We start from the raw sequence: 25,213 nt of genomic DNA, 5'->3' as shown, positions 1-25,213 counted from the left end.
GAAGAAAATATTGTGCTGAATTATACTAGATTTAGGATAGAAAAGCTTTCATTATTGACACTCAATGTAGAAAAAAACACAAACTTTTTAAACTCAGTTTAATTAGTAGTATTCCTTAATGTATAATATGTTTCTCATTTTTATTTGTACTTTACACAAAAATATTGATCATTCACATGCTTGCTTTATTTAATGACTCTGAAAATGATAAATGGCATCAATTAGTAATTAGTTTTCTACATATGGTTTATCTAAAATGCAGGTTTCCCTGGCGGCTCAGATGTTAAAGAATCTGCATGCAGGAGACCTGGGTTCTCTTCCTGGGTTGGGAAGGTCCCCTGGAAAAGAGAATGGCAACCCACTCCAGTATTCTGGCCTGGATGATTCCATGGACAGAGGAGCCTGGCAGGATGCAGTCAATGGGGTTGTAAATGGTCAGATACAACTGAGCAACTAACACTCACCACTTACCTAGAACACAGACAATTCCAAACAGAATTTTTATACATATCTGAGAGATGAGTGAATCAATTCAACATTGCAGGCAAACCGTATGTGTGTGTCAGTCGTTCAGCAGTGTCCAACTCTTTGAGACTTTATGTACTGTAGCCCACCAGCCTCCTCTGTCCATAGGGTTCTCCAGTCAAGAATACTGGAGTGAGTTGCCATTCCCTTCTCCAAGGCATCTTCCTGACCCAGGGATTGAACCCAGGTCTCCTGCATTACAGGCAGATTCTTTACTGTCTGAGCAGTCATACTATATATACACCATTAATTAAATTTTAACACACTGTTGATGGATTAAATTCATTGTTGGTTCCAATATCAGTGAGGAAAACTAAAATTGCTTCACTCAGTAATGTTTCCTGTAAAGTAGCTTTTTGATGCCATGAAGCCAAGAGGTGATTTACTCATTCCACACATATGTAGTACTTTGTGTCAGGCGCTATTGAAAGTGCTTTACTTATTTAAAACTCCAAACAACTGAATGGAAATAGAGACACAGTTATAGAGAATAAACATGGATACCAAGAGGATGTATCTGTTTCTATACCTAATAGATAATAAGAATCTACTTTATAGCACAGGATCTTTATTCTGTGCTCTGTGATAACCTAAATGGGATGGAAATCTAAGGAAGGGGATATAGATATACATATAATTGATTCACTTTATTGTATTGCAGAAACTAACACAACATTGTAAAGCAACCATATTCTAATAAAATTTCTAAAAATAAATAAAATTAAAAAGAAATGATGTAGGCACTATTTTATACCCATTTTATGGTTGAAGAAGTTAAGTCATGAACACCTGAACAAGCTTGACAAGGCCATACAACTAGTAAGTCAAATACCCTGGATTCCATCCCACGCAGGAAGTCCTTAAACTCTGCACACTTAACCATCATACTATGGAACATCTGCTCAGAAAATGACACTTAATGAAGAAAAATGTTTTTGCACAAATTATAGGGCTACTTGCTCAAGTAAATTTAGATGTGTGCCAACAACATCCACAGACAACGAAATCAGCGGAAACTCTGGAGATGCATTTGTAGTCTACCTTATTACTGACAATAGTCAGTATGTTGTTCAGAACCCATCCATGTGTCATGGAGACCTTTCTAGTAATGTACCTAATCAATTTTGTATGATTCTATGAAATAAAATATATGAAAAGAGAAGAGTTGGATGACTTTTGATGATGATTTTTTTTTCCATCAAGGAAAGGAGAGGGGTTAAAACTCTAAGTTGGAATGAAAACTGATTCCCTAAATACTTCATTTATTGCAACATTCCTACATAAGTACCACATTTTTAACATTTACAGTGACTGAATAATTGTTCCATCAAATGTAAGAATAGCTCATTAATATTTACTGAGCATATACACATTGTTTATAGGGCACTTCCCACTATGATTCTGGAAAAATGTTAGATAAGGTTTCCATTGTGGCATATTTGTGTACTTCTTTAATTAATATGCATGTTGCAGAGGACAGTACTATGGATCTAAGCTTTGGATTCATAATTGAGTTCAGCAGCTGCCTTTGCTTTGATATACACAGATGTGTGAATCAAGACAGTGGGTGAAAAATGTTAAAGTAGTCCTAATTATTAGAATAATTTTGCATAATTGTTGCTTGGTTGTGCAATAGGATTATGTAAATGTCATTAAATGTATTGTTAAGGTTTATATTATGTTTCAGTGGCTCTTCCTTCCATTTCCAGACCGTTATGTCATAGTTGGCAGCCATCATCACACGGCTCACAGTTATAATAGACAAGAATGGGCCAGCAGCACTGCCATCATCACAACTTTTATCCGGGCCTTGATGTTACGAGTTAAGAGAGGGTGGAGACCAGACCGTACTATTGTTTTCTGCTCATGGGGAGGAACAGCTTTTGGAAATATTGGCTCCTATGAATGGGGAGAGGTAAATGTACATTAATTATTGTGTCTTGCTCTCATAATTGCACTGTCATACTCTCTATCTCTCACTCTCTAGCTCTCTGGACTAGACAAAGTCAAACTGATGAAGCCATTAGCAGGAATGTGCATCTCAACCAGAGTGTGCTGTATGCTCACTTGCTGAGATCACCTCTTAGAATGCTAAGGAGTTAGATTTAGACCACAGTGAATTGTGTGTGGTCTGCAGCTATCTTTTTCTTGTTGCTACCAGACCTACGGACTCTTTTATACCTGCATTGGGGTTTACCTGGTTATTATGTCAATCCTTAGGTTGACAGGCACTGGACAAGGAGTGATCAAGTGATACATACCACTACCTTTTTTTTTATAAACCTTCTAGCAATTTTCTGAAGTTAGGAAACAATCTTATGTGCTAAATGTGTATTAACTTGGCATTATATCTTACCTAAACAATAGATAGATCGGACTCAAAACAGCAGTTTCCTTCTTTCTGCCTTGTTTTCTCCCTCCCATCAATCCTTCCTCCTATTCTTACATCCCTATCTCCATGCTCCTTCTTTCCTACTTGCATCTCTACCTATCTACTTACCTGCCTACTTGCCTAACTACCTTAGGTAGCCTTTGTTTTGGAGAAGGAAATGGCAGCCCACTCCAGTATTCTCGTCTGGAGAATCCCATGGACGGAGAGGCCTGGCAGGCTATAAAGTCCATAGGGTTGCAGGTCAGACACAACTTAGCGACTAAACGACCACCCAGCCTTTGTTCAAATGAAATCTTGTGTGCAATGGATTACAGTTAGAATACAACTGGAATAAATTTTTAAATGCATCTGATATGTCTGTGTCTCACAAATGCACTGTTTTTTAATGGGATATAATAACTTTGGATTTATTCCACATTTACAGCAATAAACATGTCATAAAACTTTTAGATTTTCTATTTACTTTTATGATTTTATAAAAAGAATTTTAACAGAAATAAGGATTTTAAAAAATCTACGTAAGTTTAACTAGGAAAAATAAAAACATTTGATATTCTAGTTTGCTTACTACTTCAGCTTTAGAGGAAAAAAATTCCAAATATATAATGAGAAATTCTTGTTTCATTTTTCATTTAATCACTCAAAAATACACAGAATGTCTATTGGCTATCAAAAAATAATCAAAAAGGTATACAAATGAAGCTAGCAAACCTCCTTTTTAATTTGAGGGAAAGAGGTTTCAAAACGAGAACAATTTTACAGTTGTAAAGTTTATCAAGATTCCTACATTGGAAATCAAAATACCTTTCTGTATTTAAATTAGTGGTATGATTTTTTTTTTCCATTACCAAGAAAACTAATTCAAATAAATTCCATTGCTGACAGAATCTTTTAAAGCTGACAACTTTTTAGTAAGATGGAAAATGTATTAGTAAAGCAATCTCTCAAACTTCTATTCCAAATTCTTTACTTTAAGGATATAAACAATTTAAAAAACAATTTGGGGAGTACATATGTGATATGGGCTGGTTTTAGTAATTCAGAAAATTTTTATCACAAAGGAAACTATGTTTTAGTTTTCCTGTAGCAATAAGGCACATTTTAAGAAAATATCTTTAAGATTCTTTCAAAAAAATTTTTCCAGTATTTTATACAACCTTTTCCATAATAATTTTCAGTCAATTCATTTTAATTCTAACTTGGCACACATATTTCTAAGTTGTGTTCTCAAAGTAGGCTTGTGCAACAATAGTAGTTCCTAACTTAAATTTCTAAATATCATTAACCCCTCTCCTTGGGGAAGTATATTGCAAATAGTGCTTGAATTTATTTGAGCATCATGCATGGTAACCATAAATTAATTCAGTATTTTGACATTTTTTGTGTGTGAGCAATTATGTTTTCACATTACATAAATATTTTTTGTGTTTAATAAAATATTTTATTTATAGACTCTGTTGTACCTTTTGGTCATTTTATACTTTCTCAAACAACAGATACTAAAAATACAGCTGTTATATTGTAAGGGAAATATATGTTTTTCCATAGGAAAAAAATGTTTCTTATAGAAAATGCTCTTCCTATTCAAAAAGGTTAGAGACTTCTGTCTTAAAGTATTTATGTGTATATGCATATTTGACAAATAATTATACACCTAATCACTTTCTGGCTTTTTCTATGACTAGATGAACAAAAATGTATAATGAAGAAAATAATGAATACTGTATAATTTAATTATTCGCCCATGCTATTAGCCCATACTATTGTAAACTACTGTATCTTAGATTATGTCAGTATAGTTCATGGAATATTTTTGTAACAATCGGGTTGAGGAGGAATTTAGAAAACTGTTAGTTTTCCTGTTCTATCTACTCTTATCAAGCCTACTTTTTGTGAAAATGGAAGACTTTTTTCTTTTAGATGAAACCAATTTGTGCACTAAACACATTCCCTAATGAAGATGAGTGAGGAAAGCACTTGTTGACAGGTCATAATGCCCTTTCTAATTTTGTTTTGCTCAGGATCCCCTTGAAATACCGAGTTATAATTAAAAGGATTAGGCTATATTGGTCAGATGGAATTTGTAGTGATAGAGTTATTAGATATTTGACTCAATACTGCTTTTGACCCTTGAAGAGAATTATGACATTCTATTAAATAGGTTCTTTAAAAAAAGTACCATCTCTCCTGTGAAGAATCTTCATCTCAGGCTATTATGGAAATACTATAGATTTTGCAATCAAAGAAATCAGAGTTCAAATCTTCTGTATAATAGAACATGTGATCTTAGGCAAGAGTAATTTCTCCAAGGCTTGATTCCTCCTAAAAGTGTACTAATGTCTATGTTATGAGGTTCTCATGAGACTTAAATGAACTGACTTACAGACATTATCAGTGTGGTAGTATGTTAATAGAAGCTGTTTTTTAAATAGATCTTGTGTAATAATGAACATTTTTAATAACATTATGTTGTTAAGCAGAGTACTTAAGCAGAGTACTTAAGCTTAAAGTTTATCATTTCTATTCAAAATATTTATTTTAAAATGAATTATCTTTTCACTTTTTTTACAGAGGTATAACTGAATTTTCAACATAAATTAGGAATAATATTGATATGGTGGATATATAAGCCTTTGCAGACTTTCATCTGATAGTGTTGGAAGAAGAAAAAAATATTTTTAAGGCATGAAGTAATACAATTTTTAGGATATTCCTATAGAACTGCCACCGTGATAATTACTCATTAAATATTTGTGTAGGAAAAGGAAGAAAATAACAGAAGGGCTTCTTAGTGGTAACTTATCAATAGGATCAGTGGTCTTCAATTTTTGGAATTTGGGTTTAGCAGAGAAGTGGAATAACTAATCTACTGAATCATTTTATGCTAGTTTATGGGTGAAATGCATCAGGTTTTATTTCAGGTAATGTGTGCAGGGCCACAATTGTATTATTCCCTATTTTGTTCAGAATAAAGAGCCACTTCGTGCAAAATGTAGCTCAACACTCCAAAGGAAAGGACTGGTTTTATTAAACACTGAAATGATTTATCCATGTCTGTTCTCTAGTTCAATGTCTATAAAATTAAATGCTGTCCTAGAGCAAATATTCCATCCTGTATTCTGAAATTGAATCTCATACTATATAAACCATACAAGGATATTTTTCTCTTAAACTTTTACATTTTTGAGGGACATGAACATGCTTTAAAATATTGTGTTGTATATTGTATGAATATACAATAAGGAGTATACTTATTTAAAATGCATTTTAAATATTATATTTAAATATTTAAATACTACCCTTACTACCGTTATTTAAAATACATTTATGATCCTTGAGTACTCTATTAAATAGTAAGAGATTACTTTGAATACAAAATATAAAATATTATGCAAGGTAATGATTTTAAGTAGGACGTGTTTATTTTTCAACATGTAACTGGTAAAGTGGAATATGTCACTTTTATTTATCTTAAATAAATATTTTTCTTTCTTTCTTTTCTTTTAAATTTCAGGATTTCAAGAAGGTTCTGCAGAGAAATGTTGTGGCTTACATTAGTCTCCACAGTCCTGTAAGGGGTAACTCAAGTCTCCACTCGGTTGCTTCACCATCTCTCCAGCAACTGGTAGCTGAGGTAAGATGAACCACTTTCATAAAATGATTTTGTAAAACTGCCTTTTTCTCCATAATCTGGCATTTCTTAGTACTTTTATTTTTTTTAAATATACATGAAACTATCCATAAGTGTTTTAAGGAATGATTTATTCCTGACTTTTTATCGTCGTCTCTTCAACCGAGGTCCTATGTTCTGAAATTCTTTATTTACTACACTTTTATGGTTATAGTTGTAGATGTGAATTATACATCTATAGAGAATGTGTGTAAAAATGTACATTTATTTCTTAAAAATTGAATTTAGTGCTTAAAGTCCCAATTCTGCCAATTTTGGCATGTTGTGATAAACTTGGTTACTTGGGGATTTCTTCTTCAGTTATGTTTTGAGTAAATGTGGGTCCTCTTCTATCTTTTCAACCATGGGGTAAGCCTCCTCATAGCAGGACCTGTGTCTTACTCCTAGAATATAATGAGAACTTGATTCAAGATACTTGAAAACAATTGTTTGGGGAAAAAAAAAAATTATGGAAAAAGAAAGCGTGTTTTTTCCTAAAAGTACCTTGAAAAAAATTCATGCAGTTTGTGATAATGTCTTACTATAGTTATCTATTTATTTATTTTTAAATTTAGTTACTTCTCATCTGTTTTGAATAAATTTTTGGAACATATTTCCTCTTATATGGGTAGAATTCACACTTTTGTTTCCATACTCTTTCTATGACTTTCACCCAGATGATATGTGTTATGTCTAGAAATGAAAGCAATCATGCCACTACTCTAGGGTGGCTTCCTCCCAATTCCAAGGGCTAATGATATGAATTAGAAAATGACCTTTTAGATGCCCACAGAGTTTGCAGTATCACAGACACTGAATTAGAAAAAGAGAGAGAGAATGAACAGTGCTTTGAATTAGCCTTAATTCTTGTTTGAAATGTAATGCAAACTAACACCTTATAATTTTCATGAAGTATTTTCTAGTTTAATAGGTTTCATTGACATTTTCATATGTAGTATAATAATGAAGACATTATGAAAGATGAAATAGATAAATCCGTACATTTAAGATCAGCTAAACCTCAATGTCGGAGAAGGCAATAGCACCCCACTTCAGTACTGTTGCCTGGAAAATCCCATAGACTTTAAGCACTAATAAAGTCTGTATTGTGTCTTTTTTTTTCTTAAATAAATGCAGTAATAATAAATGCATTAATTATTTAAAGTTATTTAAAAATAATATTATTTATTTTGTATTAAATAAATTTAATAAAGTTATTAAATAAAATTATTTAAAAATAATAAATGCATAAATTATTTAAAAATTCCACCTAACAGATTGATGTCCACCACATGAACTTAACAAGATCTTCAAGAATTTGTACTTGCTATATAAGATTACTCAATTCTATACATTCTTTTGTCATCTTCAATTTAGTCAGCATGCTTTCTTTATAGAAAATATTATTCCATGTTGAATCATTCTGAAAGTGTTCTGTTGCTTAATTGTGGTAGGGGGAGGTGAAGTTGTACTGGATTATATGGGACATGACATTTGTATATGGTAAGGATTTAAATAAACTGATGAAATATAAAGATACTAAAGACTGATAAAATATTTTTGTCTTTGTAAGTGAAGTTGCATTATGTCCTGATGTTACAATTAAGTTCTTTCTTTGAAAGGAGCATTTTAAATATTTCTTTTATATGCCACTGGCACCTCACCCCAGTACTCTTGCCTGGAAAATCCCATGGACGGAGGAGCCTGGTGGGCTGCAGTCCATGGGGTTGCGAAGAGTCGGACACGACTGAGATTGAATTATTGAATTAGAACCTTGATGAATGCCAAAAATATGAAAAGGTTTTCCTAAATCAAACATCTTAAACAGCTTAAACTTCATTAGTAATGTGTTATTCCAATAAAGAAAGGTGGTAGACTTCTCTATACATGATCCATCAGACAGTTTAGTAAGGATTTTTGTTTATTTGTTTTTATTTAAGACTTACTAGGTAAAATGAGGTATAATTTATGCTTATAATATTCTCCCTTCTTGTGTGCACAGCTTGATGCTTCTTGACAAATATATGTATTTATTTAAGCACCACCACAATCAAGCTATACAGTATTCCTATCACTCACAAAAGTCCCATCAAATCCCTTTGTATTCAGTCTCCTCCCTTCATCTCCAGTTCCTGGTAAACAGTGATCTGACTTCTGTCCCTTGTAATTTTGTCTTTCAAAATACCGTAAAAAAAGGAATCATACGGTATGCTGCCATTTGTGTGTTGTGTCTTTTCCATAGCATAATGATTTTTAAGATCTACCCATGTTGTTACATGTGCCAGTAGTTCTACAACATCTTGCTAGACCATTAAGGAAACAGCGAGTCATGATTAGGATGAGTGCAGTAACTTTGGACTCTGGTTTGATATTCTAACTTTGGTTTAAGAAAATAAACTATCTCCCTGGGGTTAGCCCAATAAAGTTGAACTAAATCATCCTAAGTGAAAGGAATGATTCCATCCTAAATGATGGAATCTTTCAAAGATTCAGAAATCTTTTTTAATCTTAATTCGCTGCAGTGTTTAAAGGATTTTCCTGGGATTCTTGAAAACTTGATTTTTAAAAAATTGCCCAACGAACAATGAGAAAGTTGATAGCTACCAAGTTTGGGTAATTGGAACATGAGAGTTCATTGTACTGCTCTGCTCTCTCTTCTTTGGGGTTTGTTTGGAAATTTTCATTATAACTTGAAAAAATAATTTCAAAGTACTTAATTTTTCTAAGCTATAATGCTGATAACTAACAAACAACTTTGTCTTCTGAAAGTAGCAATACTCTGCCAATGACCTACATATCAAGCGGTAATAAGGAGCAATAGATAAGGTTTTTATATGGCCAACTTTTTCTGGAAATTTTGTAACTATTTTAAATATGCTTTTCTGTTCTTTTGTGTAATAAATATTTTTATAAAGTAAAAATCACTAGTTCACTTAAAATAAGCTTATAAGTGTGAGAATTTAAAAACAAAAAATTACAAAATAAATATTAATATTTCTTTAAATTTCCCATTTAAAAATAAATATATATATTTTTAAATGATAAATTACCTCTTTTGTGAAAATATTAATTTCATGTTAATATTTTACTTAATATTGACATTTTTTTCTGAAAAATATAGGGAAATAATTGTAAAATATTTTCCTGTAATAGTAATGCTGAAGTGTGCATTATAGACATCACAAAAGTATGTCAGTCATATGAAACAAAGGATTTTTGATAAAAATCTAGTGAAATAGTTACAAATTAACTTTTAGTTTAAAAAAACATCTCATCTGCATGGTACCTTAAAGGATTCAGATGTGAATCTCCTAATTTTGACTCTGTGGTTGGTGGCCATTTGGATTTATATGATTGTTTCCAGTTTTCAGCTATAATTAGTTAGTTGTTATGATTATTCTCATGAGTTGGTAGAATGTGTGTACTCCTTTTTCTTGAATATTTATATAGAAGTAGAATTGCTAGGTCACCAGGTTGCCTGTGTTTAACTTTAGTTGACACTGCCCGAGAGGTTTTCTAAAGGACTTATACCAGTGACACCTCCACCAGCGTGAATGTTTGAATGTCGCAGTTGCTCCAGGTCATCCCCAACATTTGGTTCTATCATCCTCATGAATGTATGGTGGTATATTTGGAGGTTTTAATTTTAATTTCTCTGATGATTACTAATATTGAACACCTTCTCACTTATTCTTTTTCTTATCAATTTGTCAGTTCTTTCTATATTCTCGATACAAGTCTTTTGTTGGTTATATATTGTGAATTATTCTCCCAGTCTGTGGTGTGACTTTTCACTCTCTTATTAATCGCTTTATTAATTTTTTATCAGTTTCTCTTTGTAAATCTTTTGTACAACATTTATTGTTCCTGTATCTTATTGTGTAAAACTGGTGAACTTAGTTTAAATCTAGTATTGATGCTTAAGGAGCATTTGATAACTTTATTACCCACTATTGTCCACAAACATTTGAGTCTTTATTATATACATGTTTTTCATTCTTCTGGCAACTATAGAATGTTCTGTGGAGGGGAGTAAAGTCCCCATACCCAGGTCCCCTGAGTAAATAGGGAATAAAAAATCCTTTGTAAGATACATTTTCTTAGAAAAAAGCTCTTTCTTGAAAAAAAAGTCAACTGACCCCTTAAATATTTAGTAAAGGATGTAAGATCATTGACTTTTTATTAATGATAAGCAGTTGCCTTCATGCAAAATAGGTTATGAAATTGAAGATAAGATTTCTTACCAAGTAGTAGTTTTAAATATGAGGATACAACACAAGCCTATGCTCTTTCTCCATATCTATTGCTATTTAACCTTTGTTTTTTGAAAAAATCTTTCAAAGATCACAGAAAGTATTGATTTTTGCCTTTAGAAGAGCAGAATTTGATCATCCATGTATTAGTCAGTGTTCTGTGACTCTCAAGTAAATAGTGTTGAAAATTCTAAGAAGTTATTTTGAGGAAGCCTGAAGCATCCATACATATGAAAGTAGTCAACCTAGATATGTTCTGCTTAAATGTTCCTTTTGAAGTATCTGCCAGAAGCTTGCAAACCTGATCAAAACTAAACAATCGCATCAATTTTGTAACTGTCCACGGAATAGACAGTGATTTTTTAAAAAGCCTGGAAAAGTAGCAAAGACTTATTTGTAGGATGTGTTTTTTAATATGTCTTATTTTTTATATACCAAAAACTGCACACCAGAAAATATAGTACATATATTTAATTTCAACTAAATTCATTAGAGGATTGAGCTCAGAATCAAAGTACAGTATAATTTCATTGTGGATACCCCCAGTCTATTTCAGAGTTCTATCAAGTGATTAATATTTATAGAGAACCCAACTACATACAATTGCTTCAGTTGTGTAGGGCACATCATAAGTAGAAGAAGTGCCTCTCTTGCCCAGGAGTTTATGATTTTACCATATAAGACATGTATGACTAACTAAAATATAGGGGTGATTGTGATATGTGTATACTGGGGTACACAGGAAAGAAATCATTGAGTTAATTCAAAATTATTCATTAAATAACCGTGGCACAAAGTTTGAATGTACTCAGTATCTGTCTTTTCAGACATCTGTATTTTGATCATGAAAACAAACTCTTTTATTGAACTCCCAGTGCTTCTTTTCAGATCACAGAAACTGATGTCTCCTATTTCCACCACCAAATCAAGTGTAATGTTGTCATGCTTCTGCTCTTTCCGTCTTGTGTTGAGGGGCACTGGACTGCCACAGTTATGTCTACCGTGGTACTTGTGTGGTTGTTACTGACTGCCACAGTGCTGTTTGCCTTCTGCCTGACCATGCCCCTATTCTAAATAATATAAAAACAATGCACAAGAGATATATTAGCTGCAGAAGCTTATTGGTTCATTTCTTCAGTTAAGAGGAGCCTGATTTTCAGTACAGAGTTATTGGTGAACAGTTTTTGTCTTGATTATAAGCATATGCATGCAAGAATTAAAAATGAAATAAAACCCTAGTTTGCTAGGGCAGTCATAACAAAATACCATAGATTAGGTACCTTAAGAAACAGAAATTTATTTTCTCACAGTTCTGAAAGTTGGAAGTCCAAGATAAGCTGCAGGTAGCATAGATTCTCCTCAAGCCTGTTTGCTTGATTTGCAGCCAGTCACCTACTCACTGTGGCCTCAGATGGCCTTTTCATCAGAATGTACCCAGTCCTGGTATATCTTTCTCCTTTTATAAAAACAATTGTCCTATTGAATTAGAGCATCCACCTTATGATCTCATTTAACCTTATTTAACTTCTTGGGCTCAGATGTGGGAAACCTGGTTTTGATCCCTGGGTTGGGAAGATCCCCTCGAGAAGGGCAAGGCTACTCACTCCAGTATTCTTGCCTGGAAAATTCCCCAGACAGAGGAGCCTGGCAGGCTACTGTCTGTGGGGTAGCAAAGAGTTGGATATGACTGAGCGACTAACATTTTCACTTTCAATTACTTTCTTGAAGGCCTTGTCTCCAATTACAGTCACACTGGAGATTAGGTTTCAACCTCTGTTTGGATAGGACATAATTTAGTCCCTTTTACTGACCAAAATGCACAATGGTTGAGTACAGAAGATAGGGTGGTAGAATTGAAATAGCTGTCTTTTTCTCTCTGTTGTTGATAATTGTGATGGACAGGACTGAAACAAAACTTATTTTCTATCTTCTTTCTTTAAAATATGAGTTAAATTGACTCTGAAATATTCTTGCACTGACTTGTCTTTTATGACACATGGTGTAATTTTTGTTTTTATCTTTTATTTTTTAAGTAGACATACTTTGCACTCTGTTCACTATGAATTCCAACTCTTTTTAGTGGATTCTACTTAATTTATCTTCCTTTCTGCAGTTTTGGCTACAAATAGTCAACTTAAGTGACCATAAAGACCAATAAACTGATTTAAAACCCTTTCTTCCACTAATTTACCACTTCAATAAAGTCTCACATTTAAAATTGTGATTCTATTGGCAGGTTTATCTATCTCCTAGGTTTACAAGGTTTACTTTGTGTTAACACCAAGCAATTCCTCCAGTTTATTACTGTTTTACAAGGTTTTCTGTTCAGGATACACTGACAATTTGTAAATCCCTTTTTATTTAAATCTAGATATCAAGGGAAGTGTTACTGAGATTCTGGCTAAAACCCTGAATTTCAGAAGGCAGTTGATTTAAATACATGAACTATATAGCCAAAGACCAGTGCAAACAAATTGAGGTATTAAGAAATTTAGATTGAACATATTTATACAATCAGAATGAACATCATAGTTTTAAAATGGCTAGAGCTGACTTACTTATTGTCTGTGACTTTTTGGACACTAGACTTCTCTAAAGGACTCAAAGGAAAGGCCATTTTACTGAGGAGCTATGCTTAATGACTATGCTTAGTCATTTAGTTGTATCTGACTCTTAGCGATCCCATGGCCTGCAGCCTGCCAGGCTCCTCTGTCCATGGGCATTCTCCAGACAAGAATATTAGAGTGGGTTGCCATGCCCTCCTCCAGGGGATCTTCCCAACCCAGGGATCAAATCCAGGTCTCCTGCATTGCAGGCAGATTACTGAGGAGAGTTATTAGTAAATCATCATTGTTGACAAGTTACATAAAATTGTTTCACTTGCATGGCATCTTTAATGCAGAGCTATACATGTTAGTTTAAAAAAAGTAAAATTTACTCTGCTGAATTATTTTTCCCATCTGATATTTAATCTGTTTTAAAGACCTACCACTTATGCCATCAGTTAATAATCTGCATAGCAACCACAATAATAATTAATGCTTTGCCATTCTGACACATGACATTTTATGTAGAATATTTATGAGTAATAAAATTAGTTTAAACAAACATGGGCTTATTGTTTTTTTAATCACTTTTCAAATATAAGTACTGGGGTAATTGTATAATCTATTGGCACATGCTTACCTTTGATAAATTGAGTAAGTTATGCTTTTTTGATTTGTTATTTCTCTTTCTCTCTAAGTATACGTCATTCAGATATGCAGCATTATAATTCAACATTTGTATTTACTACATAGTGATCACCACTGCAATTGCAGTTGTCATCTTTTCCCATAGAGCTGACCCCCTCACTCATTTCACCCACCTGCCAACCTCCTTCCTCTCTGGTAACCACTAATCTATCTCTGTATCTGTGAGTTTCTTTTTATTTTTTTTACTGGCTTTGTTCTTTTAGATTCAACATATGAATGAAATCATATGGTATTTATCTTTCTCTGTCTAACTTATTTCACTTAGTGTAATACCTTCAAGTTTCATCCATGCTGTCACAAATATCATGACATTTCTGTGGTTGAGTAATAAATATTCCATTGTGTATGTATGTTACTAAGTCCAAATTTATACCGCTTACCACATGACTGGCCAAGAAATGGAGAGAGAAGTTGTTGGGGCAAGGTATACGAATGTATTTGAAAAGTCAATGAACTGAGAAGAGGGTGGACTAGTGTCCCAAAGAACCAACTTTCTCAAGTTAGAATTTAGGCTTATTTATGCTAAAAGGGAAGGGAATATTAAAATGCAAACTCATTTGTTCTTGCAGCTCTATACATGGGTCTGATCACAATGTTCCTATAAACTTTCAATAATATAATTGTTATTTTCTATTCTGGATATTTTGTATCTCTATAAGAATGGAAAAGAGTTATACTCTTAAAGGTCAGAGCATTGAGAGTGGGCCATGATGTGTTATTTCAGGCTATAGGCAACATTTTTTTTACAAAGATACAGAGCAAGCATGACTAAACACAGGCAACAGAGTACCAGGGTTAGAACTAAAGGAATTGATTCGATATGAAGTCAGGTTTGTCCTTCTTTATTATATATATATCATATCTTCTTTATCCATTCATCCATCAGTGGAGTCTAGGTTGTTTATTTATCTTCACTTGTTGTTTCTCTTTTTCAAGTGGGATGTTAAGCAATTTTGTATTCTATTGACAAAATATTGTTGATATGTTTAGACATTGTTTTGCATAGTTCTTTAATAAAGTAATTTGTTTCTGTACATTAAATACAAATTATCTGAAAGAGAAATCTAAAAAGTAATGCCATTTAGGATAGCATTGAAAACAGTAAAGTATTTAGGAATAAATTTAAGCAAAGAGGGGAAAGATCTGTACACTGAAAACTTTAAGAGTTTGATGAAAAAGGTAGAAGAATATACAACTAAATAGAAAGATATTCAATGTTCTTGAATTGGAAGAATTAGTGTTGTTAAAATGCCCATACTACCTAAAATGATCCACAGAGTTAATGAAATCACTATCAAAATTCAAGTAGCATGTTTCCTATGGGAAAAAAACAAAACAAAAACTACTGTACATTTGTATGAAACCACAAAAGGTATCACACTGCCTAATTTCAAGCCATACTATAAAGCTATAGTAATCAAAATGGTGTGGTACTTGCATAGAAACAGGCCCATAAGCTAGTAAAACAAGGATAGAGCCCAGATGTAAACCTATTTATTCGTGGTAACCTAACTCTTGATAAGGGTGCCAAGAACGTGTAATGAAGAAAGAACAGTCTCTTCAATAAATGGTGTTGGAAAATTGGATATTCAAATGCAAAAACATGAAGTTGGACCCCTATCTTACACTTCTTATAAAAATTAACTCAAGACAGATCAAAGACTTAAATGTAAGACCTGAAACCAAAATCCTGAAAGAAAACATAGGTAAAAATATTCTTGAAATTAATCTTGGCAATAATTTCTTGGATAAGATATAAAAATCATAGGCAACATCAACTAATATCAAGTAAATGCAAACTGAAACCACAATATCTCCTCACACTTGTTAGGACAGCTATTATAAAAAAAAAAAAGATAGTGAGCAACAATATTGATGAGGATGTGGGAAAAAAAGAAACTCCTATATGGTAGTGGTGGAAGTAAAATTATATAGCCATTATGGAAAATAGTAATTCACTACCTCAAAAATTAAAAATTGAACTACCATGTGATCTAGTGATCCTATTCCTGGATGTTCAATAAATGAAATCAGTATCTCTGAGAGAAATCTGCACTCCTACATTCGTAAGCATTAGTTACAGTAGCCAAGATATGAAGACAGTTTCAATGCCCATCATCAGGTGAATGGATTAAAAAATGTACATATCATAATTGATTAAAAATGTGCTGTATCAATACATAAAATGGGATATGATTCAGCCATAAAAGGAGAAAGAAATCCTGTCATTCGCAACAACAGCATCAATCTGGAGGGCATTTTGCTAAGTGAATAAGCCAAAAAGAGAAAGACGAATATTCTTTGGTATCACTTACATGAGAAATCTTAAAAAATAAAAGAGAGAATTCATAAAAGCAGAAGAATAAAATGATGTCTGTCAGGATCTACGAGAGAAGGAAGTGAGTTTGTGTCAGTCAAAGCCACAAATTTTTCAAATAAATTCTGAGAATATGATATAGAGGATGGTTCTTACAGTAATGCAGTATTGTGGGCTTAAAATTTTTTAGAGTATTTAAGTATTCTCATCACACACATCAAATTTATATATATTAATTATGTAAGATGATAGATGTGTTAATTATCTCAATCTTGGAAATCATTCTACAACATGTATATACACATCACATCCTCAATTTTAAAAATATATAATTTAGAAATTTGAAAGAAAAAAGTCTAAAATGAATAACTAAATAAGCTCTTGGTAAAAGTAACAAATGTTTTGACTGAAAAAATGGTTCTTTGAAACAAGGAAACTGATATAATAATAATGTTAAATGCTTAAACAAATAGTGTGTAAATGAACTTTGTTTTGAATTAATATTTTCCAGTGTGTGTTGTTTTATTTTTGAGCCTTTTTCCTACAGGTGTCTTGTGAAAATGGCCACAGGTGCTGCTTTAAGCAAACTTTATATGCACCTAAAAGTTGGAATTTTTGCAGAAACTTACATAAGGTTCAATCTCTTCACTTTGAAAATGAATGTCTTCAAATGGCAAGATCTACAATTTGCATACACTTTTCCAAAAAAGCATGTCTATATTCAGTGCTGATAAGACTTGGAGGCACTGATTATTCCTTTCCTTTGATCTGAAATTTCACCTGCAAATTCATAGCCTTAAGTATCTTACAATTTGACACTAATCTCTCCACAGTTACTACTGTTAACTATATTTTCAGTTGCAAAGTTATAATTTTAAGACCAGGGTGATAAAAGAAATTAAACAGCAGAAGAAATTAAGCTATTTTAACTCTGAAAAACAATCTTCCTGAGGCAATTTTCTGTATGTCTCCAAGGAATGAAGAAATCATTTCAGTTCAACCTAAGGAAGAATTCTCAGGTAGGATGAATTATCTTAAAGTTCTCAAACACCGCAGATGTTGTGACGGAGGATCAAACATTTCTATGGGAGGTGGTTCCAGCCAATCTTAATTTTCATAGTAACTCACTTCTTGTGAATTCACCCTTTGTGTTGACTTATTTGTTTGGCATCATAGTGTATAAGAAAACCTGCAGTTGGTTTCTTAGGCTCTGCTTGTTTCTAGGTTATTAGCTTTCATATTTATTGTTTACTTATCTACATTGTGCCTTTAGAAATTCTGGCTCTTAATCGCTAAGCCATGTAGAATAACAGTTGGTGAATATGAGACCCTGATAATTCTAAGGCCAGTGTTGATGTTTACAACTATTTTCTAAGTGGTTTAGGTAAATAAACATGGGGGAATGCTGCAGATATTCATCTGTGATAACCATTTCACCCTGAAGCTGTGCCAAGTCCTTTATCTGTGGCAGTCAATAGTAACTACAAAAAGAGTTAAAGATGGCAGTAGCCTAGATTTAAAATTGAAATAGACATGAATTTAGAGAGGATAATAAAGAAAAGTAATTTAAAATCACAGCATCAAAACTGGTACCTCTTTCCACAGCACCTTTTTTTTTTCAAGTAAAGTAATACAGAATTATTTCACTTGAAAATCTCAGAGATTGAATAAAGGATATTAATTTATAAATTATGTTTTACATGAAGTTCAGTCATCTTTGAAATGACATTTTTCTAGCTGTATGTAAAGTATCATTCAAAAAATTAGGCAAATTTCAATAATGTTCAGAGGGTAATTATAGGTTAATAAAATAATAAGGTATTGTATAAAGAAGTGTATGCTCTAGCTTGGTAAAGATCCACAAAGTGATTGACATTTTCATTCTATCCTAAAAGAAGGAATTTGATGAAAGAACTCTACTAATTACAAGGGACTCCCAGAAAACTAATGTAGCTCCTTTAACTACTGTATTGTGTTGTTTGTGGGGAGCTTCCCTGGTAGCACAGTGGTAAAGAACCTAACTGCTAATGCAAGAGATGGGGGGTTTGATCCCCGGATCAGAAAAATCCTCTGGAAAAGGAAATGGCAACCCATTCTAGTATTCTTGCCTGGAAAATCCCATGGACAGAGGAGCCTAGCAGGCTACAGTTCATAGGGTCACAAAAGAGTCAGACATGACTTAACAACTGAAGAAAAAAAAGTGTTCTTTGTAGACAAATAATTTCACAGGGGCAAAAAAAAAAAGTGCAATCAGTCATCTATAACTTGTCTATCTGGAGAAAATCACTAAGAATATTTTTCTTTGTATAACACATGTAGATAATGATATAACAACAAAAAAAGAAAAATATATGATGTATGTAGATATATTGTTACCAAAAGGAGATTCTTTGTACTGTTCTCCATATATTATAAATAGTCTACAGTTCAAAATACATATATTAATGCTATTGGTACATGAGTGAATATAGATGAAAGTAAGTACTACATGGAAATTCATTGTAATATACTTAAAATTTCTCTGTAAATTTGAATTTTTTCAAAATAAATAGCTTTAGTTAATGGATATATATTATTTTATTGCATTTCCATATGACCATTTGTTAACCAGTTGCCTCTTTAAACTTTTATATATTATTATTATTATTTTTAATTTTAGCCATGCTATTATTATACACATAGTTGTACAAACCCCTTGCCCTTTTCCAATGAGTTGCTTTATCATTAGGCAATTGCAGTAACAGAAGGAGTTCTTTTAAGCAGAAGACGGTTTTGATGGGGAATTAGTTGTTGTGAAGCCTTTGTAAGGGCTGCAAGAGCCATCTCTAGGCCTTCCAGGCATGACTCACAGAAGAGCATGATCATAGAGACCTTCCCAGGGCGCTGCTGCCTCTGCATGACCAGAAAGCTTGGGGATCAAGAAGCTACTGCCCAGACTGTTCGCCTAGAAATGCGTATATTGGCTAAAATCCAGAGAGCTAAAAGTTATTGACTAGGACCACATCACTGCAGCCATACAATGCAAGAAATGTGCTCTGTTCACCAGGCAGACAGTGCCAGCCCCCACTTCTGTGACTGTCCTGTCACAGCAGAAACAGGAGTGTGTTACATTCACCTTACCAATTGCAGGCATGCATGTGCATGGTGACAGCTAGGTCTCAGCAAGTTGCAAAGTGATCATTAGTTTCCCAGCCTCTAGTCGTGCAGCAGCGAATCTTACACTTTCTAAGAATCGATCACATAATATTGTTAGGTGGTTACAATAGGAAACAGGAGTGCAAAATGGAGGTGGCTAAAAGACAAGGAAGGGAAAAGCCCGTGAAAATAGAACAAAGGAAGGTCCGAGGACTGGAGTGAGGACCTCAGATAGGACACAGCACTCCTGGCTAGCCTAATTTACAAAAGGCAGGCTCGGGGCGGGGAAGGGGACATACGAAAAGAGGAGCCAAAGGGCCGGGCTGCCCTCTCCCTCTCTTCTTTTTGCGTCTTTGGGTCAGCATGCCCTCGCTCCTCGAGGATGCATTCTCCTGCTATTTTCTAAATAAAATTGTGCTGTAACACCGAGCTGTAACACTGATCTGTCTAAGAGCTGTAACACGGTCTGCTCAAGACCCAAGAGCTATAACATGGTCTGTCCCAGAGCTATGACATGCCAAGGGTTCTAACATCCATTGCTTCAAATTTTTGTTGAGACAGAATCAAGGAGAATACACTTGCCTGACAATATGAACTATCTGGGTCAAAGGTTATTGGTTTATAGCATCCTAGCAGTGTATCAGAGCACCTATGCTTGTAAAGAGTCTTTCAAAGCATTGTGTTTTAATGTCTTTTTAAAAATTATTTGCAAATATGAAAATTAAGCATGGTAGTGTATATATATTGCTGTTTAATTTATCTTGTCTGCGCCTGATTGTGTGAGGAGAGGATTGCATTGTTGGAAGGTTTGCGGAAACAACTATGCACTTCAAAGAGAAGTTCCTAAGATATAGCAGATGCAGCTGTCCAATGCCAGTTTTCTAATAAAAAAGGGTCATAGATTTTCAGCATTATCTTTTCCTTCAGATATGTACTTAAAGTCACCTTCTGAGTGAGAAATTCCTGGTCCCAACATTCGAAGTATGAAACACAATCCTGACATTTTATATCTCCTTTAGTGTTCTTTATTTTTCTCTCTAGCACATATCATTAACATATTATATAACTAACCATTTATTACTTTTCCCCCCACAATAGAATGTAAACTCCTTGAAAGATTTGGACTTCAATGCTCTATTTGCTGTATCTGGTAGGCAGAGATCATTAAATACTATATCTTAAATTAATCAATAAATGGAAAAATACTTCATTTCTTACATGTTCTCTTTCTATTAAGTAAAGCATGTCTACAGGACTTTTTGCTTCCACTTAAAATTTACAGAGTTGCAGAGGACCACTAAAGTGAAGTGAAGTTGCTTAGTCATGTCTGACTCTTTGTGACCCCATAGACTGTAGCCCGCCAGGCTCCTCCATCCATGGAATTTTCCAGGCAAGAGTACTGGAATGGATTGCCATTTCCTTGCTCCCAGTCTAAAATGAAAATGAGTGATACAGGTTACAAACGCATAGTTTTAAAAAATCTTTTAGAGATCTAATATACAAATGAGCCTAAATACACTGAAATGCAGAATGTGATAAGACCTTTGTAGGACTTATGACAGAATGACAAGATGAGAAGGTATCATGGATAAGGAAAAATCATAAAAACTTCAAATGAACTTTTTGCAGACCCCTTGGGATGGCCTGGCTCTAGGTGAGTGATCACACCATTGTGATTATCTGGGTCGTGAAGATCTTTTTTGGACAATTCTTCTGTGTATTCTTGTCACCTCTTCTTGATATCTTCTGCTTCTGTTAGGGCCGTACCATTTCTGTCCTTTATCAAACCCATCTTTGCATGAAATATTCCCTTGATATCTCTAATTTTCTTGAAGAGATCTCTAGTCTTTCCCATTCTGTTGTTTTCCTCTATTTCACTCATCTAGAGCCAGACATCCTGGAATGTGAAGTCCAGTGGGACTTAAAAAACATCACTATGAACAAAGCTAGTGGATGTGATGGAATTCCAGTTGAGCTATTTCAAATCCTGAAAGATGATGCTGTGAAAGTGCTGCACTCAATATGCCAGCAAATTTGGAAAACTCAGCAGTGGCCAGAGGACTGGAAAAGGTCAGTTTTCATTTCAATCCCTAGGAAAGGTAATCCCAAAGAATGCTCAAACTACCACACAATTGCACTCATCTCACAAGCTGGTAAAGTAATGCTCAAAATTCTCCAAGCCAGGCTTCAGCAATACATGAACTGTGAACTTCCAGATGTTCAAGCTGGTTTTAGAAAAGGCAGAGGAACCAGAGATAAAATTGCCAACATCTGCTGGATCATTGAAAAAGCAAGAGAGTTCCAGAAAAATATCTACTTCTGCTTTATTGACTATGCCAAAGCCTTTGACTGTGTGGATCACAATAAACTGTGGAAAATTCTGAAAGAGATGGGAATACCAGACCATCTGACCTGCTTGTTGAGAAACCTGTATGCAGGTCAGGAAGCAACAGTTAGAACTGGACATGGAACAACAGACTAGTTCCAAATAGGAAAAGGAGTACATCAAGGCTGTATATTGTCACTGTGCTTATTTAACTTATATGCAGAGTACATGATGAGAAACGGTGGGCTGGAAGAAGCACAAGCTGGAATCAAGATTGCCAGGAGAAATATCAATAACCTTAGATATGCAGATGACACCACCCTTATGGCAGAAAGTGAAGGTGAACTAAAAAGCTTCTTGATGAAAGTGAAAGAGGAGAGTGAAAAAGTTGGCCTGAAGCTTAACATTCAGAAAACAAAGATCATGGCATCTGGTCCCATCACCTCATGGGAAATAGATGGGGAAACAGTGGAAACAGTGTCAGGCTTTATTTTGGGGGGCTCCAAAATCACTGCAGATGGTGTCTGCACATGAAATTAAAAGACACTTACTCCTTGGAAGGAAAGTGGTGACCAACCTAGATAGCATATTAAAAAGCAGAGACATTACTTTGCCAACAAAGGTCCATCTGGTCAAGGCTATGGTTTTCCGGTGGCCATGTATGGGTATGAGAGTTGGACTATAAAGAAAGCTGAGTGCTAAAAAATTGATGCTTTTAAACTGTGGTGTTGGAGAAGACTCTTGAGAGTCCCTTGGACTGCAAGGAGATCCAACCAGTCCATCCTAAAGGAGATCAGTCCTGGGTGTTCATTGGAATGACTGATGCTGAAGCTAAAACTCCAGTACTTTGGCCGCCTCATGTGAAGAGTTGACTGATTGGAAAAAGCCCTGATGCTGGGAGGGATTGGGGGCAGGAGGAGAAGGGGACGACAGAGGATGAGATGGTTGGATGGCATCACCAACTCGATGGACATGGGTTTGAGTAAACTCCGTGGGTTGGTGATGGACAGGGAGGCCTAGCACACTGCGATTCATGGGGTCGCAAAGAGTCGGACACGGCTGAGTGACTGAACTGAACTGAACTGAACTGCGATGGCCTGATGAGTCAGAATCCCAATAGCCTTATCCACAAAGCCAGAATAAACCACCGACTCTTCCCCATGGGGCTTCACTGAGAGTGCCAGGTAGGACACCAGAGGCTGGAGGCAGGGCAAATTAACTGTGAGAAATATCTGAAACACACAGGGAGTTCACCCAGTACAAGAAGCAGGAGCTGAAAGCTCGGTCAGGTTTGCTCAGAGAACTGCCTCTGAAGTGCTTCTGATCTGCACTGAACATAAAGAACTAGCAGGCCAGGGGCAAAGAAGGATATCTGAGAAAGATTCCTTTGAGGCATCCAGCATTTCACTGTGTACACAGTGGTGGCTAAAGATACACGGGAAGGTAGGTAAACTAAGAGAAATCCATCCTGGGTACCCTAAGTCGTCAATAAGTACAAGGAAGTAGCTATTGAAGTTTAGAGCAGGGCAGCAGGGCAAAAAGAAATCTCCTGAAGTTCAGAAAACAAGGCACAAGACTAGAGCAAAGCAAAACAAGGCAAATTAAAAGTGGCATTTAGGCTGCAAAACAGATCCTGCTTGCTTTGGAGTACTGGCCACTAGACATAGAAGAATCATGAGAGTTCCATCAGGAATCATATCTCAGCATGGAGCTTACCGTAAATCACATTGTTAGCATAAACTCTTAGAGTCTGTGACTTAAAAATACTCTTAGCAGATGAACTCTGCCAAGGGCTCAGAGCTCATCTCTCTGTAGTGTCCAAAGGCCAATCCTTAAGAACAGTATTTCTGAGAATTTTCTGGATTTAAGGCACCCAGGCCTACTAAGCCAACTGTTAACTTTTTTCCATGCAGAAATGTTAAAATAATTTCTTCACACTGAAAGGAAATGATCTGCAGGGAGAAATAGCACACCAAAGGTAAATATAATTGACATTTAATAGGCAATGTGACAGATACATATTTTTTTAAAATTTTATATACACCTGCTATAATGGCTAAAATTAAAAAGGCTATTAATACCATATTGACAGGACTTCATACTTCACTGGAAATCAAATAAAATGGTACTATCTCTTGAAAAATTGGTTTGGCAAGTGAATATATATCAGCCACAATACCCAACATCCCCAAGTGTAACTGTTTATCCAAGAGAAATGGAAAATAGCAAGACATGAACAAACATGTTAATGGTAACTTTATTCATAATAGACCAAACTGGAAACAACCAAAATGTCTATTATTAGGAGAACAGATAAGCAAAATGTGATTTACTCATACTTAGTAATAAAAAAGGAAGAGTCTATTGACATATACAAACTTTGGATGAATCTTAAAATGTTATGACTTGCCAAAGAAGCCAGGCCCAAGAGCACATTTGTAAAATTCCATTTATACAACCAATCTACAGTGAAAGAAATCAGAACAGTACTCACCTTTGGGTTTGGATTACCATGATAAATGTACTAAGTGTAAATCCTAAAAAAAAAAAAAAAAACACAAAAACTCTAAAAGGTCCATCTCTTGCTTAGAAAGACAGAATTTCTGATATAATAGTGTTCAGGCTAAGCACAAAATGCTGAAAATACTGCTGAGAAAAAAAAATGTTATTCACTTTTCAATAAGAAAGAATTATAGAAAATAAAATATACTTATCTAAGGGACATATATTAGCCAACATCTAGAAAATCTCAGCGTGAATGTTAAAGTAATCATTAGCTTCTAAGTCTGTTAAAATTGCAATAATTTTATATTCAGTGAATTTTTCACTTTGCACAGGAGACTCCTTAAATCTGAACTGTTCAAGAGGCTGGTATTCAGTATCAAATTTCCAATCACCATATGTATCTCAAAAGATAAAATCATAAAAATTGTTAACTTCAAAATTGTAATCATGGACTGAAGTCATAGAGTTTATTTAGCCAAAAGCTTTTCTAAGTAACTCCGGAAATCTGTGCAGTTGGCAAAGAAGGCCATGGTCTATGGAATGGTCCTTTAATCTGTCACTGTATTGAAGGGCATTTATTATAGAATTATAACTTTTAGCTCCCTTTGAAGAAATCTTTCAGAGTGCTGTGTAAATTGTCATGTGACATTTTCAGAAATTTCTCAAAAGCTTGTTTTGTTGCATTTAAAAAGATAGTTGTTCTTAAAGATTCTTTGTTTCCTTAAAAGTAACTTATTCTTATCTGCATGTTCACTAGCCTATTAGTTTAATTTGAGATTAATGATCCCTTTCAGCCTAAAAAATAAACAGTAAATTTAGATCAAACTCGTGATCTA

General features: G+C 34.3%; 1 protein-coding gene across 6 annotated transcripts in view; it reads left to right on the top strand.

The window, feature by feature from the left end:
• The window catches only part of NAALADL2 (N-acetylated alpha-linked acidic dipeptidase like 2), a 1,500,734-nt gene that overhangs the window by 1,056,096 nt on the left and 419,425 nt on the right, over nt 1-25,213 (top strand). For all 6 annotated transcript variants that reach the window (XM_065942422.1, XM_065942425.1, XM_065942424.1 and 3 more), the window contains 2 exons: nt 2,235-2,440; nt 6,432-6,551. In XM_065942422.1, coding sequence (XP_065798494.1) covers nt 2,235-2,440; nt 6,432-6,551 — 326 coding nt within the window. The remainder of the gene's footprint in view (nt 1-2,234; nt 2,441-6,431; nt 6,552-25,213) is intronic.

This window comes from Muntiacus reevesi, chromosome 8 (genome assembly GCF_963930625.1).
Source record: "Muntiacus reevesi chromosome 8, mMunRee1.1, whole genome shotgun sequence".
Lineage (NCBI taxonomy): Eukaryota > Metazoa > Chordata > Mammalia > Artiodactyla > Cervidae > Muntiacus > Muntiacus reevesi.
This window is presented reverse-complemented; position numbering and strand designations above follow the sequence as displayed.